Source organism: Xyrauchen texanus, chromosome 34, assembly GCF_025860055.1.
Source record: "Xyrauchen texanus isolate HMW12.3.18 chromosome 34, RBS_HiC_50CHRs, whole genome shotgun sequence".
Lineage (NCBI taxonomy): Eukaryota > Metazoa > Chordata > Actinopteri > Cypriniformes > Catostomidae > Xyrauchen > Xyrauchen texanus.
Genome location: NC_068309.1, coordinates 39,878,977 through 39,900,144, shown reverse-complemented (window position 1 = coordinate 39,900,144; position 21,168 = coordinate 39,878,977). Strand labels below are relative to the sequence as shown.

Here is a 21,168-nt window from a genome sequence, read left to right as displayed (position 1 = left end):
GATTTCGTCCCGTGATTTGTCAGGTCCGAGCATGTAGAACTCGGTAACATGACTGACCAGGTATACCACTTGCGCTAGCGCCTTTCCCCTCCACTGAGGCGAACACATGCACAGTTACTCCCAGGTGAGTCCTCAAACTCCCGCTCCCTGGATGTTCTTCCCAGCCTTCTGGCTCGCGAATTCAGTGGAGGAATTCCCAACCAGACCCACTGCGGGTACTAATTACTCTGTACTGTAATAGGTGCTCCATAGGTGCCGGTTATTACGGTAACCCCCTCTGATGTATTTTCCGTGGTATGGTCCCCCTGTCAGATGGACCCGTGTGTTTCTTGGGCAGTCCCCACTGCCCCGGTCGACATGTTTGTAGAACTCCTCCCTCATTAGGCAGGATCTACCTCCACACCATCTCCATGTGAGGTGATGGACACATGTGACGTATTTGCCACATTTTCACCTCCCCAGCCTGGGTAGGATGTGGTCTCCGCAGGGTCTTTTCCCCCTGAAAGAATAGGACTGGAAAAGAACGCCTTCACCGATTCGTGTAATAGCTAGATGGGCCCAGCCGCATCTAACACTCTATGAGGAGAAACATAGAGAGAGAAAATGCCTGCTCCATGCTTGTCGTCGGGGAAGGTTATGTGCTTTCTGATGCCCATCCTCTTTTGGCACGCTACAGCTTGCTGCACCAGCATCAGCAGATCACGTAACATGGTTCAGTGTAGGTGGCGCTATTGAATAGGGGCCCCTTGTGTCACTACAATCGACACAGCGTCGAGTGAGTGACAGAAGGGGAACGCCTGTTCCCTGATGGAGGGAGCGAGATGTTGTGTCCCCCTTGCCACAACACTGTACCAAGCCGCTGTAATAGCCGAACCTTTTTTCTCACTCCAGAGCCTGTCCAGAACCTGACTGAACAGATGCCACACCCAATAATACCATTATTTTAATATATAGTATATTGGAGGAGGCTCATTTTGTTTGTAATATTCTGAGAGAATAGGTAATATACATAAAAGCTTATCGGGGTGTGTTAGCCTCTGTGTTGGAAATAGTTTATGAACGATTATTTTTCTTTGACATCACTTTTTTGGACTAAAAATACAATCGGGTGTTATGCACTGGACACTTGCCATAGTAAGTTCACTGATGTATTTCATTGGATGGATTGTATTTATCAGGCTATTCCAAAATACCTTTTGGAATGGTACTTACAGATTATAGGACAGGAACTGGTGTAAAGCATATTTGTGGTCATTACATTATTCCCATGCTTCCATTTGTTATTTGATACTGTCTATGACATAAAAATATTTGAAAGTGTGGAAAAAATAATGATTCAGAATGAGTAGGTGTGTCCAGAATTTTGACTATTGAATGCTGCATTGGCAAATGTTGCATGGACAATATTTTATTAAATTTTTTAACTGTGCTCAAAATTGTTCATTTGTTAACAGATAATTGTAAATTAATTTCTATCTCATTTTCTGCTTTAGGTGTGATTCTCTATATACTGCTGGTTGGATATCCACCATTCTGGGATGAAGACCAACATCGTCTCTATCAGCAAATTAAAGCTGGGGCCTATGATGTCAGTTTAATCATTTTTGATGATGACATTATTATAGTTTTGAATTTTAAATTTAGGCTTTCTATTTCATTTTCACTTTTTCTTTTAAATTACGGTCTGTGAAATCTTTCACAGGCGTGTGTGTGTGCTGCTTGCTTTAGTTTTGCTAGCTCCTCCCTATTAGGAAATGGGGAACAGATGCAAGGAAATTAAATGAGGATGAAGGAGTCAAAGCAAGATATATTTGTAAAATAGAATATCCTGCTCACTCAAGCATCACTTCAGTGTGTTGTCTTTACGCAGCTGCATTACTTTGGAGCGTTTGTCATTATGACAATTTGATAAGTTGATATATTCATAATAAATCCTAATAATTTTAGGTGAAGTAAGTGATAATAATGATTTATTTAACTGCAAAAGTGAAACATTTATTAAAAGAAGAGCAAGGAATCAAGAAAGCATCAATTAGTGTTTCTCAATTTTTTCTTTGATATCTAACTCAACACATTTTGGATGTGTCCATTGAATCTTGTAAGATTCCTGCAGCACTCGCTTGGACAGTGATTTTTGGCCATGCTGAATATAGAGAGAGCAGGGATCCAAAACTGCATTAGAACTCGATGTTGAAGTGTTGGGAGAGTTGTTTGAACTTGTGGGATTAGTGTCTTTTGTTTGCTTACTCTTGAAGTGGACTGAAATCGACCGATGTTTCCATATTGCGCTCATGAATTTGATCACGATCACGTTATTCAGTGCGGGCAGATTTAAATATGTCATCCTATTGTTTTAAAAACATGTATATAAATGAAAATACTGGAATTTTGTGGGCGCATTTGCACTGTTGCCTGATCTGCATGATTCCTTTAGTTAATCAGGTGCTTTAACTGGTTGAAATTCATTTTTATTGAATTCCCCCCAGTGTGTATCAAAAACTATTTTTAAATTACTTCAATTTATTCTTGGTCATTTCTATTTTGTTTTAGTTAGTTCTGGAGTCATGAAAATATATTTTAGTTTTTCCAGTTGTTTTTTTTATTTTTTATATCAGTTAACATAAATTATATAATTTTGTTTTTGTTAATGATAACACTGGATGATGTAATACAGTACATCATACTTTAATAATTTTTGTTGCATTCACAGTTTCCATCACCTGAGTGGGACACAGTCACTCCAGAGGCTAAAGATCTGATAAATAAAATGCTTACTATCAACCCATCCAAACGCATCACTGCAGCCGAGGCTCTGAAACATCCATGGATCTCAGTGAGTTCCATCATCAGTGCTTCTCAACTGGTCAGATGTCATGCAAAGTGTAATTTCAAAGTGTTCATGCAAAATGACACTCTGCCACACAGTGGGGTTGTGTGAACCAGACAAACTATCCAAAAAACAACAAAAAAAAGATCAATAAAAATAAAAATTATGCTTCTCGTGTGCTTCCATCGCTGATGTTACAGACTTCAGGTTTGCAGCTTATTGCCAGTACCAAGCACTGAAACATAACTAAAAACAGTCAAATTAGACTGTGTTTACTGAATAAATCCTTTTCTCAATGAAAGATGAAATAGACATACACTTTCGACAGAAATCCCTATATGGATAAGTACACAATCACACGCTTGTTTTAGAGAGAGATAGAGAGACACAATGACGTACAAGCGTGCACACACAAAATAAAAAGGAAGCCTCGTATAGATAATTCAAATGAAATCTAATGCTCTAGGTTAAAATGTTTTTCATCTTGTTATCTGTAAAAATTTGGATTTAACCATCAATGCTTTACAAGTTTGCAAATGATGGACAACTTGGTTAATGAAACCTCTGCTTATTACATCTGGTGCAACTTGAAATGTTTAAGGCATTGGCAGCTTTTAAAAATGAAACCCCAGCAACCTCCACATCCACAAATTCTTCAAGAGACTGGCTTCTCGCCATCACCAGTAACGTTGTCTTGATAATAACTACAACCAAGCATGGGCAGACTGGCCATCGGGAGAACCGGAACTTTTCCTGAAGGGGTGGCGAGGAAACGGGGCCGAATTGGCTGCGATAAGCTGAAATGGGCCCCCACTTTATGCAGAACAGGCCACAAACCAGCACTGCGATACTCGCACCCACTCAACAACTTTTGGACCAGATTCACCCGCCCCCCCCTTTTTCTATATAAAATCCCGGGCCGATTTCCCTTCCCAGACCACTCCTGAAACTAACTGAATGTACGGAGCATCTGAGAGGAATTATTTGATCATAATGATGTACCCGTGGAGAAGCGAGGAAAAGATTAGATAGGCCTGGAGATGACAAGTGTAGTGTTTTTTTTTTTTTTCACACGTAACCCTGGTTAAATTACAGCTTGTGAAATTTTCTAATCTGACTGCCAGTAAGTTCTACTAAGAAAATAATTATGTTTAAAAAAAAGTATCTCTGCATGTATGTATTATAATGTATTTGAAACCAGCTCATTTTCTCAGAGTTTTATTGTTTCTCAGGACATCTACAGGGTTACCAACTATGCCTATCTGGTTGGAGTGCGATTTCAATGACATTGGCTGAATCAATCACACACATATTAATTGTATAAGTACGCCTATCTTACATTTGCAACACCTAATCAAACCCTACAATACAAATAATGGACAGATACAATAATATATTTTGTCTATGGTTTGTCTATGTCTATGGTTCCTCAAGCGTTTTCTGTTATATCTATTATTCTGTTTATTATTTAAAAAAAAAATACAATATTCTGAATGAAAATTAGTTGGCTAGCTTGAGTTATAAAATGATACAATTCAAATGGAAATGTATGTCCTGTATTACTGTATGTCCACAAGATGAAAAATATATTTTTTAGCTATTATGGTTGAAAGAGAACTAACATTCTCTCTTTTCTGTTTTTAGCATCGCTCCACTGTTGCATCTTGCATGCACAGACAGGAAACTGTTGAATGCTTGAAGAAGTTCAATGCAAGAAGGAAGCTCAAGGTAAGTTTACATAAGGCTGTCACATCAACTCTACTATAGCAGGAAACTTCTATTAGTGTGGCGTGATTGTTAAAGCTGTGGGCTGCCAACTAAAGGATTGGAGGGTAAATCCACTTTTTGGCAAAACATCTACAGCAGGGGTTTCCAACTTTCTTATGCAAAGGTCCCCCAAATATGATGACCCCCTTTCCTGAAAGTAAAAATAATTATTTTCAACTCAAATTCAAAATTTCAGCTCAATTAAAATGAAATTAAAATGAATACACATCAAATATTATTTACAGAGAATATTGCTTTACAACCCCCACTAAGCTAAAGGGGACAGTGGTGAGGAGAAACTACTGTTAGTAGAATTAAATAGTTTTGATTAATCTTGAGATTCCAAAACTTTAGAAATTAGAATAAAACATTAATTATGTCGAATTCTTTTACTTTTTTCCCATTGCCTCGCTTGCCACCACTTGGGGTCCCAAACTCTTGCTTGAAATACCCAGTTCTACATCAACATTAAAATGTTTACGCTCAAAGTGCTCTTTTTCTCCTATTATATTAAAATGATGTCACAAGGGAAAATTATTGTTTACAGACAAGGTAATTACAGTATGTGTCAGATGCACCTCTTCATGTCAAACACCATTACGTTGAGGTCAAATGGGAAAGTGACACTAAACTGCAAAAACGTATTTGTGAGGCAAGGAAAAAAAATACACTTTATTTCAATTTTGTTGAGTATGCCATTACAAGAAATCTAGTTTCTAGTAATGTGTTTAAGTGATTTAGAGATAATTTTTTAGCTGTATTTGTGCCCTTCAACAACGTTCTTAAAACATCATCCAATCATTTCCCTTTCATTTTAGGCTTTATAGAACTATGCTTGTTTGATGGGAATGTTGTTCCAGGACCATCAAAGAGTGTTGTTCCAGCAACACATTCTGCTTGGCTAGAATATGCTTATTTAAATTACTAGCAATTGGGGATTGTACTGTATATTGTTACTATCAGTTAATATTAGTGATTTTTTTATTTGTATCAATCAATATTGCATATTTATTCAGCCAAAACTTATTCTTATTTGTGAATGCTCATTTCCACCTAGTGAAGATGAATTAAAACTTTGCCATAACTCCTACACTAACTTAAAGATCACTATTCATTGGATATTGTTAATTGACCATAACAAGTAAATATTTATTGTCTTATCGGTACAGAATTTAAATATTGGTGCATCACTACTAGCAATTATTGGAAGCTGGATCTTAAAAGACTCTGACAAGACTCAACCTCATCAGGCCGATTTTACCTGATGGCTCAATATACAAGACTACACCCAACTGTGACCTTGGAAGAAACTTGACAAAATGATTAGTAATCTTACACTTTAGTGTAATCGTACTTATCAAGATTATTCAGTAATTTAGAGCTAGTCATTTGCAGATATTAAATCTACTTTTAAAGAATTTAAATAGTTAAAAGCCCCTGTGCGGTCGGTGTCCAACTTCTTAGATGGACAAGTGGCATTCAGCCATGCGAGATGGAGCAATAACAGGTCTGTGATGCCCTTAGATATCCGGGGCTGTATGCACACCACAGTGGGTGGATCAGCGCATGTCTTCCCTGCTCTGAAAGGAGCGGGTAACACGCTGAACCCCACTCGTGATCAGGACTGGTGATCAACAAGGAATTCCCAGTAAGCGCGGGTCATAAGCTCATATTGAATAAGTCCCTGCCCTTTGTACACACCACCCCTCGATACAACCAATTGGCAGGTTTAGTGAGGTCCTCGGACAACCTTGGTGTGAGAAAATCAAACTTGACTATCGAGAGGAATAAAAGTCGTAACAAAAATTACAATTTATATAGATTTTTTTATCATGATTATCATCTTAATCCTAAAAATAACCATACACCATTGTGGCTGATAAACATGATTATGTGTGTGTTGCTAATACATACACTGTGCTTGCTTTAAGGGTGCCATTCTCACGACTATGCTGGTCACCAGAAATTTCTCAGGTGAGATTTATATTCTATTTCATTAATGGGAGTATTTTATTTAATTTTAAAAGATGGATATACACACACACACGGAAGTCGTTGTGATTCATGGCGTATTCAAAGTTTATACAGATGTATTTTACATCAAGCTATGTATCCGGTCTTTACTATCGGTGGTATAAATCAGAACAGAACAACAAAAATTGGACACACGTGAAAGCAAAACTGTTTGGGATTCAATCAGACTGAGAATGCATTAAATAGTATGGAGCGGTTTCTCACTCACCAAACACGCTAACAGAATGCTTTTAAACATGGAGAAACACACACACACACACACACACACACACACACACACACACACACACACACACACACACATGCTCACAAAAAGACTTTATTTTACAGTATGTGTACTTTCAATATTCTTACATTGTACTTATCCAAGAAAATACTGAGTAATATTAGGTATCTATGTACTTACGGCACTTTTCCACTGCAAGTTACGGTTCAACTCGACTCTACTTGTTTTAATTTTCTGAGCTTGCTTTTCAACGTGGGTGGGATTATAGGCTGATCATCATAGATCGCCTCTACTGCAGTGACATCATCTTAAATGCGACACAAATAAAAAATAATAACATGATTGCTAGCTGTTAGCTACTAGCTCATTGTGCTGCATAAAGCAGTTGTTGCATGGTGATTTTACACAAGTGTAACAGTTCAAATCAAATCAAATCAAATCAAATCACTTTATTGTCACACTACCATGTACACAAGTGCAACAGTAGGTGAAATTCTTGTGTGCAGTTCCGAGCAACATAGCAGTCATGACAGTGACGAGACATATACCAATTACAATAAACAACATACTTACACAAAACAATTTACATATCAAATGTACACATACTTACACAAAACAATTTACAAATCAGATGTACACATACTTACACAACACAATAATTATATACAATGCAGAATATAGAACAGAATATACAATACAATACAATAAGTGGGAGTATATGAAATATATATGTGTATATATATATATATAGCAGTTGTATTGAGGAGAATATGTTGACAGTCCAGTGTGAGATTATAGATTAATAAAGTGCAGTGCTAATTATTGATCCTGATAGATCAAGAGTTCAACAGTCTGATTGCTTGGGGAAAAAGCTATCATGTAGTCGGCTGGTGCGGGTCCTGATGCTGCGATACCGCCTGCCTGATGGTAGCAGTGAGAACAGCCCATGACTTGGGTGACTGGAGTCTCTGATGATCCTCCGAGCTTTTTCACACACCGCCTGGTGTATATGTCCTGGAGGGAGGGAAGCTCACCTCCGATGATGTTCCTGGCAGTTCGCACCACCCTTTGCAGGGCTTTGCAGTTGTACGCGGTGCTATTGCCGCACCAGGCGGTGATGCAGCCAGTCAGGATGCTCTCTACAGTGCTGGTGTAGAACCGTGTGAGGATGTGGTGGTTCATTCCAAACTTCCTCAGCCGTCTCAGGAAGAAGAGGCGCTGGTGAGCCTTCTTCACAACGGCCTCAGTGTGGACGGACCATGTGAGTTCCTCAGTAATGTGGACACCGAGGAACTTGAAGCTGCTGACTCTCTCCACCGGTGCTCCATTGATGGTGATGGGGCTGTGTTCTCCGTCTTTCTTCCTGAAGTCCACAACAAGCTCCTTGGTTTTACTGACGTTGAGGGAGAGGTTGTGCTCCTGACACCAGCGTGTCAGAGTGTGCACCTCCTCTCTGTAGGCTCTTTCATCATTGTCAGTGATCAGACCTACCACCGTCGTGATCGTCAGCAAACTTAATGATGGCATTGGAGCTATGTGTTGCCACACAGTCATGTGTGTACAGGGAATACAGGAGTGGGCTGAGAACACAGCCCTGCGGGCTCCAGTGTTGAGGGTCAGTGATGAGGAGGTGTTGCTGCCCATTCTAACCACCTGACGTCTGCCTGACAGGAAATCCAGGATCCAGCTGCACAGCGAGCTGTTTAAGCCCAGAGCCCGGAGTTTCTCATCAAGCTTGGAGGGCACTATGGTGTTGAATGCTGAGCTGTAGTCTACAAACAGCATTCTCACATATGTGTTCCTTTTTTCCAGGTGGGAGAGAGCAGTGTGTATTGTAGATGCAATGGCATCATCAGTGGAGCGGTTGTTGCGGTAGGCAAACTGCAATGGGTCCAAAGAGGGGGCAGAACAGAGCAGATGTGATCTCTGATTAACCTCTCGAAGCATTTGCTGATGATGGGGGTCAGAGCAACAGGACGCCAGTCATTTAAGCATGTGATTATAGCTTGCTTCGGTACAGGCACAATGGTTGATGTTTTGAAGCATGTGGGGACTACAGACAGGGAGAGGGACAGATTGAAAATGTCCGTAAAAACACCAGCCAGTTGATTCGCGCGACGCTCTGATGACGCCGCCCGAATGCCGTCTGGACCCGCGGCTTTACGGATGTTCACCCGTCGGAATGATCGGGTTACATCCACAACAGAGACGGAGAGTGAATCAACCTCTGTAGCGTCAGCAGCGAGTGCTCTCTCCGCGAGGGCGGTGTTACTGTCCTCAAAACGAGCATAAAATGTATTAAGTTCGTCCGGGAGAGATGCAGCGGTGTTCATGGCGGAGACTTTATTCCGCTTGTAGTCCGTGATTGTGTTAATTCCCTGCCACATACTTCTAGAGTCAGTGGTGTTGAACTGGCCTTCAAGCTTGTGCCTGTACTGGCGTTTAGCTGCACTGATAGTGTTACGGAGGGCATAACTGGCTTGTTTACGCTCCTCCGTGTTAGGAGAATTAAAGCGGAGGTCCGCGCAGTGAGTGCCGCCGAACATCGCCGTTAACCCATGGTTTCTGGTTGGGGTATATCCGTATAGTTTTGGTCGAACAACGTCCTCTACGCACTTCCTGATGAAACACGCTACGCTGTCAGCGTAAACCTCGATGTCGTCATCAGAGGCGGACCGAACATCTCCCAGTCCGCGTGATCAAAACAGTCTTGTAGCGCAGAGTCTGATTGGTCCGACCAGCACTGGATCGTTCTGAGGGTGGGTGCTTCCTGTTTCAGTTTCTGCCTGTAAGCGGGCAGAAGCAGAACGGAAGAATGGTCCGATTTGCCAAATGGGGGCGGGGAGGGATTTGTAGCCTTCCGGAAGGGAGAGTAACAATGATCCAAAACCCGGTCCCTCGTGTGTTGAACTTTATGTGTTGGTGGTATTTTGGGGCGATTGCTTTGAAGTTGGCTTTGTTAAAGTCCCCGGCAACAATGAACGCAGCCTCAGGGTGCGCGGTTTCCTGCTCACTTATACACCCATACAGTTCCCTGAGTGCCCGGTCTGTGTCGGCTTGCGGGGATGTACACAGCTGTGATGATAACCGCTGTGAATTCCCCGGCAGCCAGAATGGTCGACACAGAAGCATGAGATATTCCAGATCAGGAGAGCAAAAGACTTGGTGAAATGTACGTTCCTCTGATCACACCATGATTTGTTGATCATAAAACATACACCACCACCTCTGCTTTTACCAGAGAGGTCTTTCGCTCTGTCCGCCGGTGCACGGAAAAGCCCGTGATTTCGATGGCCGAGTCTGGAATCTCCGTGAGACAGCCAGGTTTCTGTAAGGCACATAACGCAGCAGTCCCTCGCCTCTCGCTGGAAAGAGATCCGCGCCTCAGCTCGCAGAGTTTGTTGTCCAGAGACTGAACATTTGCCAGTAGTATACTGGGTAGCGGGGTCGATTTGCACGACGCCTTACTCTGATGAGAACGCCGCTCGTTTTCCTCTTTTCCTTCTGCGTTTCAGCGCCGAAGCAGCACAGACAAAGGGCTCACCGGCGTGTTTGTAAACAGCGGTCGGCATTAAGGAATTTGAAGTCCGGTTTTCGATGTGTGATTGTAGAACTAATGTCCAAAAGCGTTTGTCTGTCGTAAACAATAAGGCAGACAACATCCAAGACAAAAAAACAAAGAACTGTAAACAAAACAAACAATAAACCGCAGTGTTGTAACGGAGCTCGCAACGCAGCAGCCATACTCGGCGCCATCTTGAGTCCAAGTCCAGTTAAATTAACCTAGTTGTTTTATAAGCAAGCTTTCCAGTAGCTGGTCAATTAAATAAAGTGAAGCTTTCAAGCAGAGTATAGAGTTAACGTACCATCCACCATCGTGGACTCCAGCCGTGGCTGAGTCCAGGGCACTCTTCCTCCCATTGTTTTGGATAGCGTCCATTTGGTCGAACTACTTCCACTTTTTCTTGATGGTTCTGTAGTCACTTTTAAGTTTACATTTTTTTTTTACTTTTCCCTACACTGTTGGTAGGTCCGGTGGTAGCCGTGTGCTGACAACAGCTGAGACACTTCTTGAAAGACACTTCACGCTAACGAGAGGAACGTCTGTACCTCGTTTACTGACCATGGCATGGTTTTGTGCACAGCCATTTCTTTTTACAATTCAAAAGTCTTGTGAACAAATGATACCGCTATCGCTGTAGATAACTTTAAAACTAGAGGATTGATGTCCCGTTTCGCAAATCCAGTAATGCTGGTAGTGAGGATTCTCTCTGACCAATCAGTGATCTGCAGGGTTTTGATCGCTCGACTCGCTTGGAACCTCGACCGAGGTAGTACTAAAAATCTACGAGGTACTATCCACAGTGGAAAACCCCCAAAAAGCGAGTAGAGTCGAGACAAGTTGTACCGTGCAGTGAAAAAGCCCCATTAGTATGGGTTAAGGGTAGGGTTTGGTGCTCAAAAACGTACCATGGTATTACCATGTCTTTTGTCATGTACCATTACCTGGAAGCACCATGTAAATACAGTTTATATGAATATGGGAACCATATTCCAAAGAACCATCACCATGGTAGTTCCATGTAAATATAGAATGGTACAAAAATATAGTATTTGTATAAAGTAACATTATCTTACCATCTGATATAAGAGTATTATTGCTGAGGTGTGCTTACACACACACACACACACACACACACACACACACACACACACACACACACACACACACACACACACACTGGTGTGGCTATCCTAATGAGGACTCTCCATAGACGTAATGATTTTTATACTGTACAAACTATAGATTCTATCCCCTAACCCTCACAAAAAACTGGCCTCTGAACAGAAAATTCCAGTGAGAGAAATACTTCCAGTACATACAGAAAGACAGCTAGACACAAAATTACAGGTTAAGATGAATCATACATGTATTGTAGTTAGAGGTGTTATATAAAGGAATGTGCAAAGATGTGAAAAGTATGGATTTGTACCAGTATATAATATTAAAAATGAAATTTGAACATGTGGGTTTGTATAGGTAGTATATATAATTACATGTTTTTATATGCACATAAATTTGATATTTCACCATACTGTATACATACCAGACCTATAGTATACTGTATTAGTATATCATACTGTATACTTTCTATACTATTTTCAGAGCTCGAGTTGAGGGGGTTGCAAGAAATACCAAAATGCATCCACCTTGTAAAACCACCATCCCCCCTTTTCCATCCGCTTTAGATCAGTTGTGTCATGCATATAAAATATTACATTTTCTACACTTGATAAATATCAGACTTAAAATAAGGGTGATTAGCAGGTCATAATTAGATTTTGACATGTGCGTGGTTGGCAGATTTCAATAGGTGAAATCCTCGAATTAGATCTCGACACTTGTTCAGTTTGGAAATATTCTGCCAGGGTGAAACATTAGTCACGCAATCTGGCAACCATGATCAGGCAAGCTCTCTCTTCAATGTGAAGACACACCATGTTTATCTTTTTTGAAAACACTGGCAAACAGGTATGTCTGAGTTTAGCATTGGGTTTAACTGTCCTTCCTAATGTTCACATGGAACTTATGCCACTGAAGGTAATGCAAGCTTTCAAAGGTTTTGTGCCCTTTCAAAATTGCAAAATTTCAAAAATATTTTTAGGAGAACAGAAGGTAAGAGATTGGTATGACAAGTGTACAGTTACAACATAAACATGTTTTTAATTCAAACAATTTACAGGGTTTCACCAATAAAAGTGTGCAGAACAACTTTCTTACAACACTGTTTAAGTATCCAAATACAGCACAAACTTCCTTTACTAGTTCAGTTTTTGGAGTAGAAAAAATGCATGTATGTGACAGTGGGCTAGCAATCTAGAAAAAAAAGAAAAACCCTTTTTCATAATCATAACGTGGACTCTTTTCACAGAATTAATCACAAAATAAAATAACAGAGGTTAACATGTTCATATTTTGGCCATGTGTCCTAAGGGCCATTTAAGTGACGCTCATTTTTGTCCAGATCTATTATATAAAAATTATATAAAAAAAATGCAATTCACACAAACCATTTATTTGAATAAACCTCTTCTATTTCTGAGTTTAAAGTCATAATGATATTGTTTCTTGGGCTTAAAAGTAAAAAATGCCATGTGGGGTGTAGAGACAGTACAAAAAATAGTCTCATTAAAAGCTGAAATTCTTAAAAAAATAAATGTTGGCATGACTAGTGCAGAATAATCTTCTATCATTATTTTAAAAAAAAAAGAGAAACGATTGTTTTCTAAAATTTAATTCATATGTAAAAATGCTTTTGTCCACCAAATCAAAGTAATTTGGTGAAACCAACATGGTAACCATTTTGTAGTTTATGTTGACCATAAAAACCATAAAATAGAGCGGACACCTTTAGACCCTCAAGATTGAGTGTGAAATTTAAAAAAAAATTTTTTTATAAAAAAGCACACTTTCAAGTCAAGTGTGGTGGAACCCTGAGAAATCTTCTTGATATTCTTGACTCCAAAATTCATAATATTATTTTTTTTTAAATATATATATAAAATAAAAATATATAATATATATTACATTTCTGACAACACGACACTAGATTGTTAAAAAATTTCTCATTTTAACACCTTGGACATCCTTTTCTTTCAATGACCCATAATTATTCCCCCACAGTAGGGTATTTGATATGCTAAATTTTGAAGGGAACCGTTAAAGCGCCCTCATTCTCACACCATTAAATGTAAGGAAATTTAGGGTCTCAAAATATGTGAGCTATGAACTAAATTAAACTGTCCTTATTCTACAATATTAGGTAATGCAATGTATAATGGAATCAGTCACGTTCGACAACCATTATAAATGAGATAACTTGTCTGAATAAAATTATCCACCATTAATTATGAATTAATTCTCTTAATGGAGTAATGTTATTCTCATGACGTATTGAAAATAACATAACATAATTTAGGTACAGCTTTGAAGCTAAATCTTTTAGAAACAGGGAGGAGATTATTTATCAAAATATACCACAGTCAAATAATCTTTGAATATAGACAAACTTTATTACTATTCTTAACATAAATATAATCTAACACATATATACATGAGACAGGTTGGTGAGAAAAGTGACAGGAGTCTGTTGACAATGCCTTAACCCTCTGGGGTCTGAGGGTGTTTTGGGCCCTGGAGAACATTTGTGCTTTTTTTTTCAGTTGCTTAAAAACACATTAATGGCAAAAGTCTGATAACACTGCAATTCAGCACGAACTGGGCTACAATAATATGTGAGCAACAAAAAAACACAATTTCTAAGTCATTGAAATAAAGCCATATAACATATACTAAACATTTGTCCACAAGCCTTTTGAGAACTGGATCTTGTAGCCTAGAGTTTTTGATACAAAATGATGTGAAAACCATCCTGAACACTCATTCATACAAAACAATATAGTAATTTAACTTTTGTAATAAACTTTTAGTGTTAGAAAGGTTATATGCAAGGAGGCATGAACTATCATGAATAATGATTGTAATTCACACCTGAGGAGACAAAAGACCCCTGCCCTGGGCCTATCAATGAGGAATGTGACAGAAAGAGAATGAACGTGAGGAGACTTAATTATCAAAATCAAGTTTTAAGTTAAAAGAAGTAATCTGACTATACATTTTCTTTACATAAAGAATTTACTTAATTTTAGACCTACACTACCATTTAAAAGAAGTTTCTTCTGCTCACCAAGACTGCATTTATTTGATCCAAAATACAGTAAAGACAATGATATTGTGAACTATTTTTACAATTTAAAAGAACAGTTTTCTTTTTGAATATATTGTAAAATGCAATTTGTGATCAAAGCTGAATTTTCAGCATCATTACTGCAGTCTTCAGTGTCACATGATCCTTCAGAAATCATTATAATATGCTCATTTTCTAATATGGGCATATTTAAAGTGCATTTTACTCATTTAACCTGAACACATATTTGCAAGCACAAGCTTTGTTGATGATAATGAGGCAGTATAAATACTAGTTAAAATATAATCTAAACATTCATATTATTATATGAATCATACAGCATACAATTTAAATACCTGCTTTAGCCAAAACAGCATTTAAATGTAACTAAAACTTGCGTATTAGGACATATTTCAAATTTCAGTACTCAGAATCCTGGCTGGCAAGTCTGGAAACAGTCCCACTAGTAAAATATGTACATGTTTATATAAAATAGCATGTCAACTAATTAAAACTAAATTACTTACCCGTCCGAAATTGTATTGTTGGCTGGATCAAGTCTCTCCTCAAAATACAAACGTTCATCGTTATCGTGCTGTCTTTCAAACGCGCAGGAAAGTGAATTAACTTTGTTTTTAAGGCACAGTCGGGGGCGTTTACCATTTGCATTGATCGCCTTCAGTAGGACTGTTGATGCTTGGCCCTTTAATTTATGATGTTGAGGAATTCCAGGGTTAAAAAGGTTGGGTTTGTCCTAGATTCAAATCATGTTGCTGCAATTCTTCTGCATGTATAATACTACACCCAAAACACACACACACACACACACACACACACACACACACACACACACACACACACACACACACACATGTTGTGTTTCCATGTTTTATGGGGACTTTCCATAGACATAATGGTTTTTATACTGTACAAACTATATATTCTATCCCATGACCCTAACCCTATCCCTAAACCTAACCATCACAGAAAACTTTCTGCATTTTTAGATTTTCAAAAAACATAATTTAGTATGATTTATAAGCTGTTTTCCTCATGGGGACTGACAAAATGTCCCCACAAGGTCAAAAATTTCGGGTTTTACTATCCTTATGGGGACATTTGGTCCCCACAAAGTGATAAATACACGCTCACACATACACACACACACACACACACACACACACACACACACACACACCATTTGACAATATCATCCCCCTTGAATTTTTATAATTGTTTTTTTTACAAATCAACCATTGACTCTACTGTATTGTACTATACTATACTGTACCATTGCTTTGATAAAGGTCATGTAAATAAGTCTTTAAATTATTTTCTATGATGGTATGCTCTGCATCTAGTTGGAAAAAAACTGAAGAAGCTAAAATTTAACAAGCTATTTTTGGCATGTAGCTTGTAGTGTAACTAGCTTCTTTCTTTTTAAGTGTAGCTGTAATGTTTAATGTGTGTGTTCATGTATTTCATGTCTTTTGTTTTGAAAAGTATAGTTCCCCGTCTGTCGCTCACTTTGACGTTGTGTCGAAGAAGCGACACTAAGGGTCTCTCTTGAGCGCCGAATATGCTTCTGATCTATGAAAAAAGGCACATCAATTGCCTAGAGTTGTTGACTGTTTTATTTGCCCTGCGGAAGTTTCTCCCGTTAGTTCGAGACAAATATGTCCTAATCAGGTCAGACAGCATCACCGCAGTAACGTACATAAATCGTCAAGGCGGCGCACGCTCCCGCCACATGTCACGACTCGCCCATCGACTCAGGTCGCTGCGTGCCACTCACATTCCCGGTAACCTCAATGTGATAGCGGATGCGCTGTCACGACAATGCCTGCCCAGCGGAGAGTGGAGGATTCACCCCCAGTTCATCCAGCTGATTTGGGAACGGTTCGGCAAGGCCCAAGTAGACCTGTTTGCCTCTGGTATGCCCGAACAGAGGCTCCCCTCAGGGCAGACGCACTGGCACACAGGTGGCCTGCGGGGCCAGTGAGCCTTCTTGCACAGGTGCTGTGCAAGGTCAGGGAGGACGAGGAACAAGTCACACTAGTGGCTCTCTATTGGCCGTGCCCCCCCCCCCTTTTGCGGGTCCGAGCACACTTAACAAGGAGTGTTGCGTCCTCTTGGGCACTGGCCAGGGGCACCTCCCTAGCAGACATATGTAGAGCAGCAGGTTGGGCAACACCTAATACCCTTGCAAGATTTTTACAATCTCAAGGTTGAGTCAGTATCGTCCCGTGTTTTCTCAGGTCCGAGCCGGTAGAATTCGGTAACAAGCTGACAGACTGGCCGGGTGGATCACTTACACCTAGTGCCCTTTCCCTAGTCCGAGGTAAAACTGTGCACTTTCTCCCCAAGGAGATTCCGCATATTTGGATCCCTGGATGATTCCTCCCCAGCCCTTGTGGGTCCGCAGTTCAGTGGAGGAACTCGTCGACCCAATCCACTGTGGGTACTTAATCTACCCTGTACTGGAATAGGTGCTCCACAGGGCAGGACTCCTACATGGACTCCCCCTGTGTGTATTATCCGCGGTACGGTCCCCTTACGAGTGGACCGCGTCTCCCTTATGCAGTCCCGGCTGTCCTCTGGCTTCAGTGTTGTAGCAACTCCCCCCTCCTAGCGAGGCTTGATCTACCACTGCACCACTTTCCACATGCCGCCTAAAAAACCATGTGATGTATTCACCACTCTTACCTCCCCTTCCGGGCAGGTGTAGTCTCCACAGGGTCTTTTCCCCCTGAAAGAATAGGAAACTGGGTAAGACCCCCTTCCCTCGATGCGTGTAAGGGCCCCGGCCGTTTCTTGCTCTATGCGGAGAAACATAGAGAGAAAAAAAGGCCCAGCCAGACTCGGCCAGTTCCCAGGTTGGCAAGCGTTGCCTTGTTCCCCTGTCTAGGGTAACCAGAAGGATTCCGACGACTCTTTTGGGGCACTGGGGAATGGTACGTGCTGTCTGACACAGCTAGTCGCCTTTGCACGTAATATACCTGCCCGCTCCTGTGTCAGCAGAACACGTACATGGCTCAGCGCATGGTGTGATTTAAATTGGACCCCTAGTGTCGCTTCTTTGACACAACGTTGAAGTGAGTGACAGATGGGGAACGTCTAGGTTACGTATGTAACCTCCATTCCCTGTTGGAGGGAATGAGATGTTGTGTTCTCCCTGCCATGTCACTGAGCCAATTCACTGTAGTGGCCGGATCATTTCTGGCTCCTCAGAAAAATCCTGAATGAACTCGATGTATTTCCTCGCCTTTATACCCATATGTCCGGGGGCGGGGTATGCAAATACTGTCTGACAACTTATCATTGGCCTATTCTCATAGATCAAAGGCATCTTAGGCGCTCAAGAGAGACCCCTAGTGTCGCTTCTTCGACACAACGTCTCGTTCCCTCCATCAGGGAACGGAGGTTACATATGTAACCTAGACGTTCCTGTTTCATGTCATGCGGTACCCTTGTCATGTGATTTCATATTTCCCTCCATGTTCTTGTACCTTGTTTTCATTGGTTTTTTGTTTCATTATGTTGTTATCAGTTCTAGTTTGTTATCTTGTTTATAGTTCTGTCTGTTCATTGGTTAACTTGTTATTGTTTTACCCAATGTCTGTGTATTTAAGCTCTCATGTTTTCCATTGTCTCTTGTCAAGTATTGTATGTGAATGTAACTTTGTTGCTTTGTTCAAGATAAGTCTAGTCTTATGTCAAGTCTAGTTTTATGTGAAGTTAAATCTTTTGTTCACAATTGGATTTATGGTTTTCGGAATTCATGTTTTGTTTAAATAAACTGCACTTGGGTTCATCTTCACGTCTTCGTCAATTGCCATTGTCAGTGCCAGCATAACATTACAGCAGCTTTCAGTTAGCTTAATGATTTTTTCTGTAGAGTGCTGTAGTTTGCCCAACACTGGTGCCAACATTTACTTAATTTTAACCAAAACTGTTCATTGGGCTGCTATAGACTCATTGCAGAAGCAACGAAAGCATAATAGGGACTAAATCAACAGCTGAATTTGTGACTGCTACGGTGACCAGAAGTGAACTAATCAACCACCGTAGCCAGGAAACACAAAAGTTACAACAAGATAGAGGATGAATGGTATTCAATCACAGATTCAAGTACAAATTTGTTTTAAATGTGACGTGCTCCATCAAAATATTTAAGAAGTTGCAATGAATAATTTTCTGAAATATTTAAAATTTGGTCAAAAACTTGATTTGACTGTTTTGGATTACCTATTGTTTTTGATAAAACAAAGTCCTAGCTTTCAAATTATGTCTGTGTTATCATGGAATTCAAACTGTAAATGCTGTTTTTATGCTCTTTAATAGGTTGTGTGTCAAACTGCTGTACTATTGCTGGTATCAGTTCAGATGGAAGCGCTCCATATAGCATCTCCTCTGATCAGCACTCCACTTTACTACAAATTACAGCAAGAAAAAACACATAAATTAATATTAGATTAAAAGTTAAAAGATGCAATGCAGTTGGCTAAAATTATATAAAATCAATGCAAAATCCACATTAATGTAATATACATTTGGAATAAATTAATATGCACATGCACACTGAACTTATTTTGGAGTCTGGAGCCCAGCACCACTCCATCAAAATGTTCCGTCACCCCGGTAGGCTTGCTACGGATCTAGTGCTGGCTCAGCCCAAGGGTCCCTCATGACACTTGGCTACACAGTCACCTTTACCTCCTAGTGGTGTGTCACTGTTTAGCTACATATCTATTGGTGGAGATTCAAGTTTTATTTTTAAAGGTGACACTCTCGTCATGATGGTCAGATGCAAAGTTGTAACCACGGACGTGTCCAACACTGGCTGGAGAACCCTGTGCAATAGACGGCTGGTGTTTAGCACCTGAAAAGGGTCACAAACTGTGTGACACATAAATCTCCTGAAACTGCTTCCAGTCAAGTCAAGTCATTTATATTTGTATAGCGCTCTTTACGACACACAACGTTTCAAGCAGCTTTACAGAAAATAATGCTCTAACATAAAATAATGCTGTAATATCTGTAATGTCTTAAAGTCCTAATTGTGTGGTTTAATTAAATAATGTAATTGTAGATAATACCCTTATAAATTATTCATCTTTAATATTCTCATCCCAGTGAGCAAGCTAAAGGAAACTATGGCAAGGAACACAAAACGCCATAAGATATTGGTTAATGGAGAAATATAACCTTGGGAGAAACCAGTTCTCATCTGGCCCAACAGCATGAAGATAATGCCAATATTAGTTATATATGTGTAATACAAGTCATGCTTTTAATTATTAAACTGGGTAGATGTTGGTGGCCAATATTTAAACTTAAAGAATTTGTATGAACTGTAAGATTAATGACCAAGTATCTTTGAAGTCCAGCCTGAATTAATAATAATAAAAAATTAATTGCATTTATAAAGCACTTTTTTTCTAGACACTCAAAGCACTTTACATAGTATTGGGGGAATCTAGTCAACAACCACCAGTGTGCAGCATCCAACTGGATGATGCAACGGTAGCCATAGTGCGCCAGAATGCCCACAACACACCAGCTATAGGTGTGGAGGAGAGTACAGTGATGTAACCAATTCATATATTTTGGGGATTATTAGGAAGGCATGTGCCTTGGGCAGATTTGTCCAGGACACCAGGGTTATACCCCTACTTTTTAACAAGAAGTGCCCTCTGATTTTTAATGACCAAAAGATGGTGTCCACATCACTATTTTTACGATCCCGTGTTGTCTGCCCCGTGTTTTCTGTCTCACTCTCCACTGATCACGTTCCATGTCACGTTTTCCTTGTTGTCCGCCCCGTGTTTCACTGTCCTTGTATAAACTACACTTCCCGTCTTTCCCGACCCTCATCACCGCTGTCACAGCGTTATTGTCCGCACCTGTTCGTGATTTTGTTATTACCGTGTCTGTCTATTTAAACCATGTTGTTTTCCCTTTCCTTTGTCGTTCGTTGTATCGTTGCATGTTCGCGTGTCATGTTCTTCAGGTTCTCTGTGTTCGTTCGAGGTCTCCCTGCCCTTTATGGATGTTTCCCCAACCTGTTTAGCCCCTTTGTGTTTTTCCACATTTAGTTTATTTTCCCATCGTGGTCTTTTCATTTGTTCCTGAGTTTGTTTATTTTTTTATATGCTTGCCAAATAAAGCCGCGTTTGGATCCGCACCTCCCGTCTGCCTTCTCTTGACTTTCCAAACACATTACAGAACGAACGACCCAAACAATGGATCCAGCGGTTCAGCGAGCCAATTACCAACTGCTCTGCCTGAAGCAAGGGGACCGACCGGTAGAAGACCACATCCGCGACTTCCTCGTTCTGGCGAGCGTTTCGGACTTCCCTGACTCCTCCCTTGTAGTCTTCTTCAGGGTCAACCTGAGTGACTGGCTAAAGGATTGGTTGCCACCGGCAACGCGCTACTGGAAGCTCCGCGACTTCATGGAGGCAACTTTACTGGTCTGTGGCTCTCCATTCACCGTGGGCGTCGCTGAGGAGGACCCTACCTCTCCTCCCTCAGTGGTGACTCTCCAGTCGCCCATGGTACTT

At 40.3% G+C, this 21,168-nt stretch overlaps 1 protein-coding gene across 4 annotated transcripts in view; it reads left to right on the top strand.

Moving 5' to 3' along the window:
• The window catches only part of camk2a (calcium/calmodulin-dependent protein kinase II alpha), a 234,142-nt gene that overhangs the window by 94,247 nt on the left and 118,727 nt on the right, over positions 1 to 21,168 (top strand). For all 4 annotated transcript variants that reach the window (XM_052103734.1, XM_052103733.1, XM_052103732.1 and 1 more), the window contains exons 9-12: positions 1,494 to 1,588; positions 2,711 to 2,833; positions 4,472 to 4,555; positions 6,526 to 6,568. In XM_052103734.1, the coding sequence (XP_051959694.1) occupies positions 1,494 to 1,588; positions 2,711 to 2,833; positions 4,472 to 4,555; positions 6,526 to 6,568 (345 nt within the window). The remainder of the gene's footprint in view (positions 1 to 1,493; positions 1,589 to 2,710; positions 2,834 to 4,471; positions 4,556 to 6,525; positions 6,569 to 21,168) is intronic.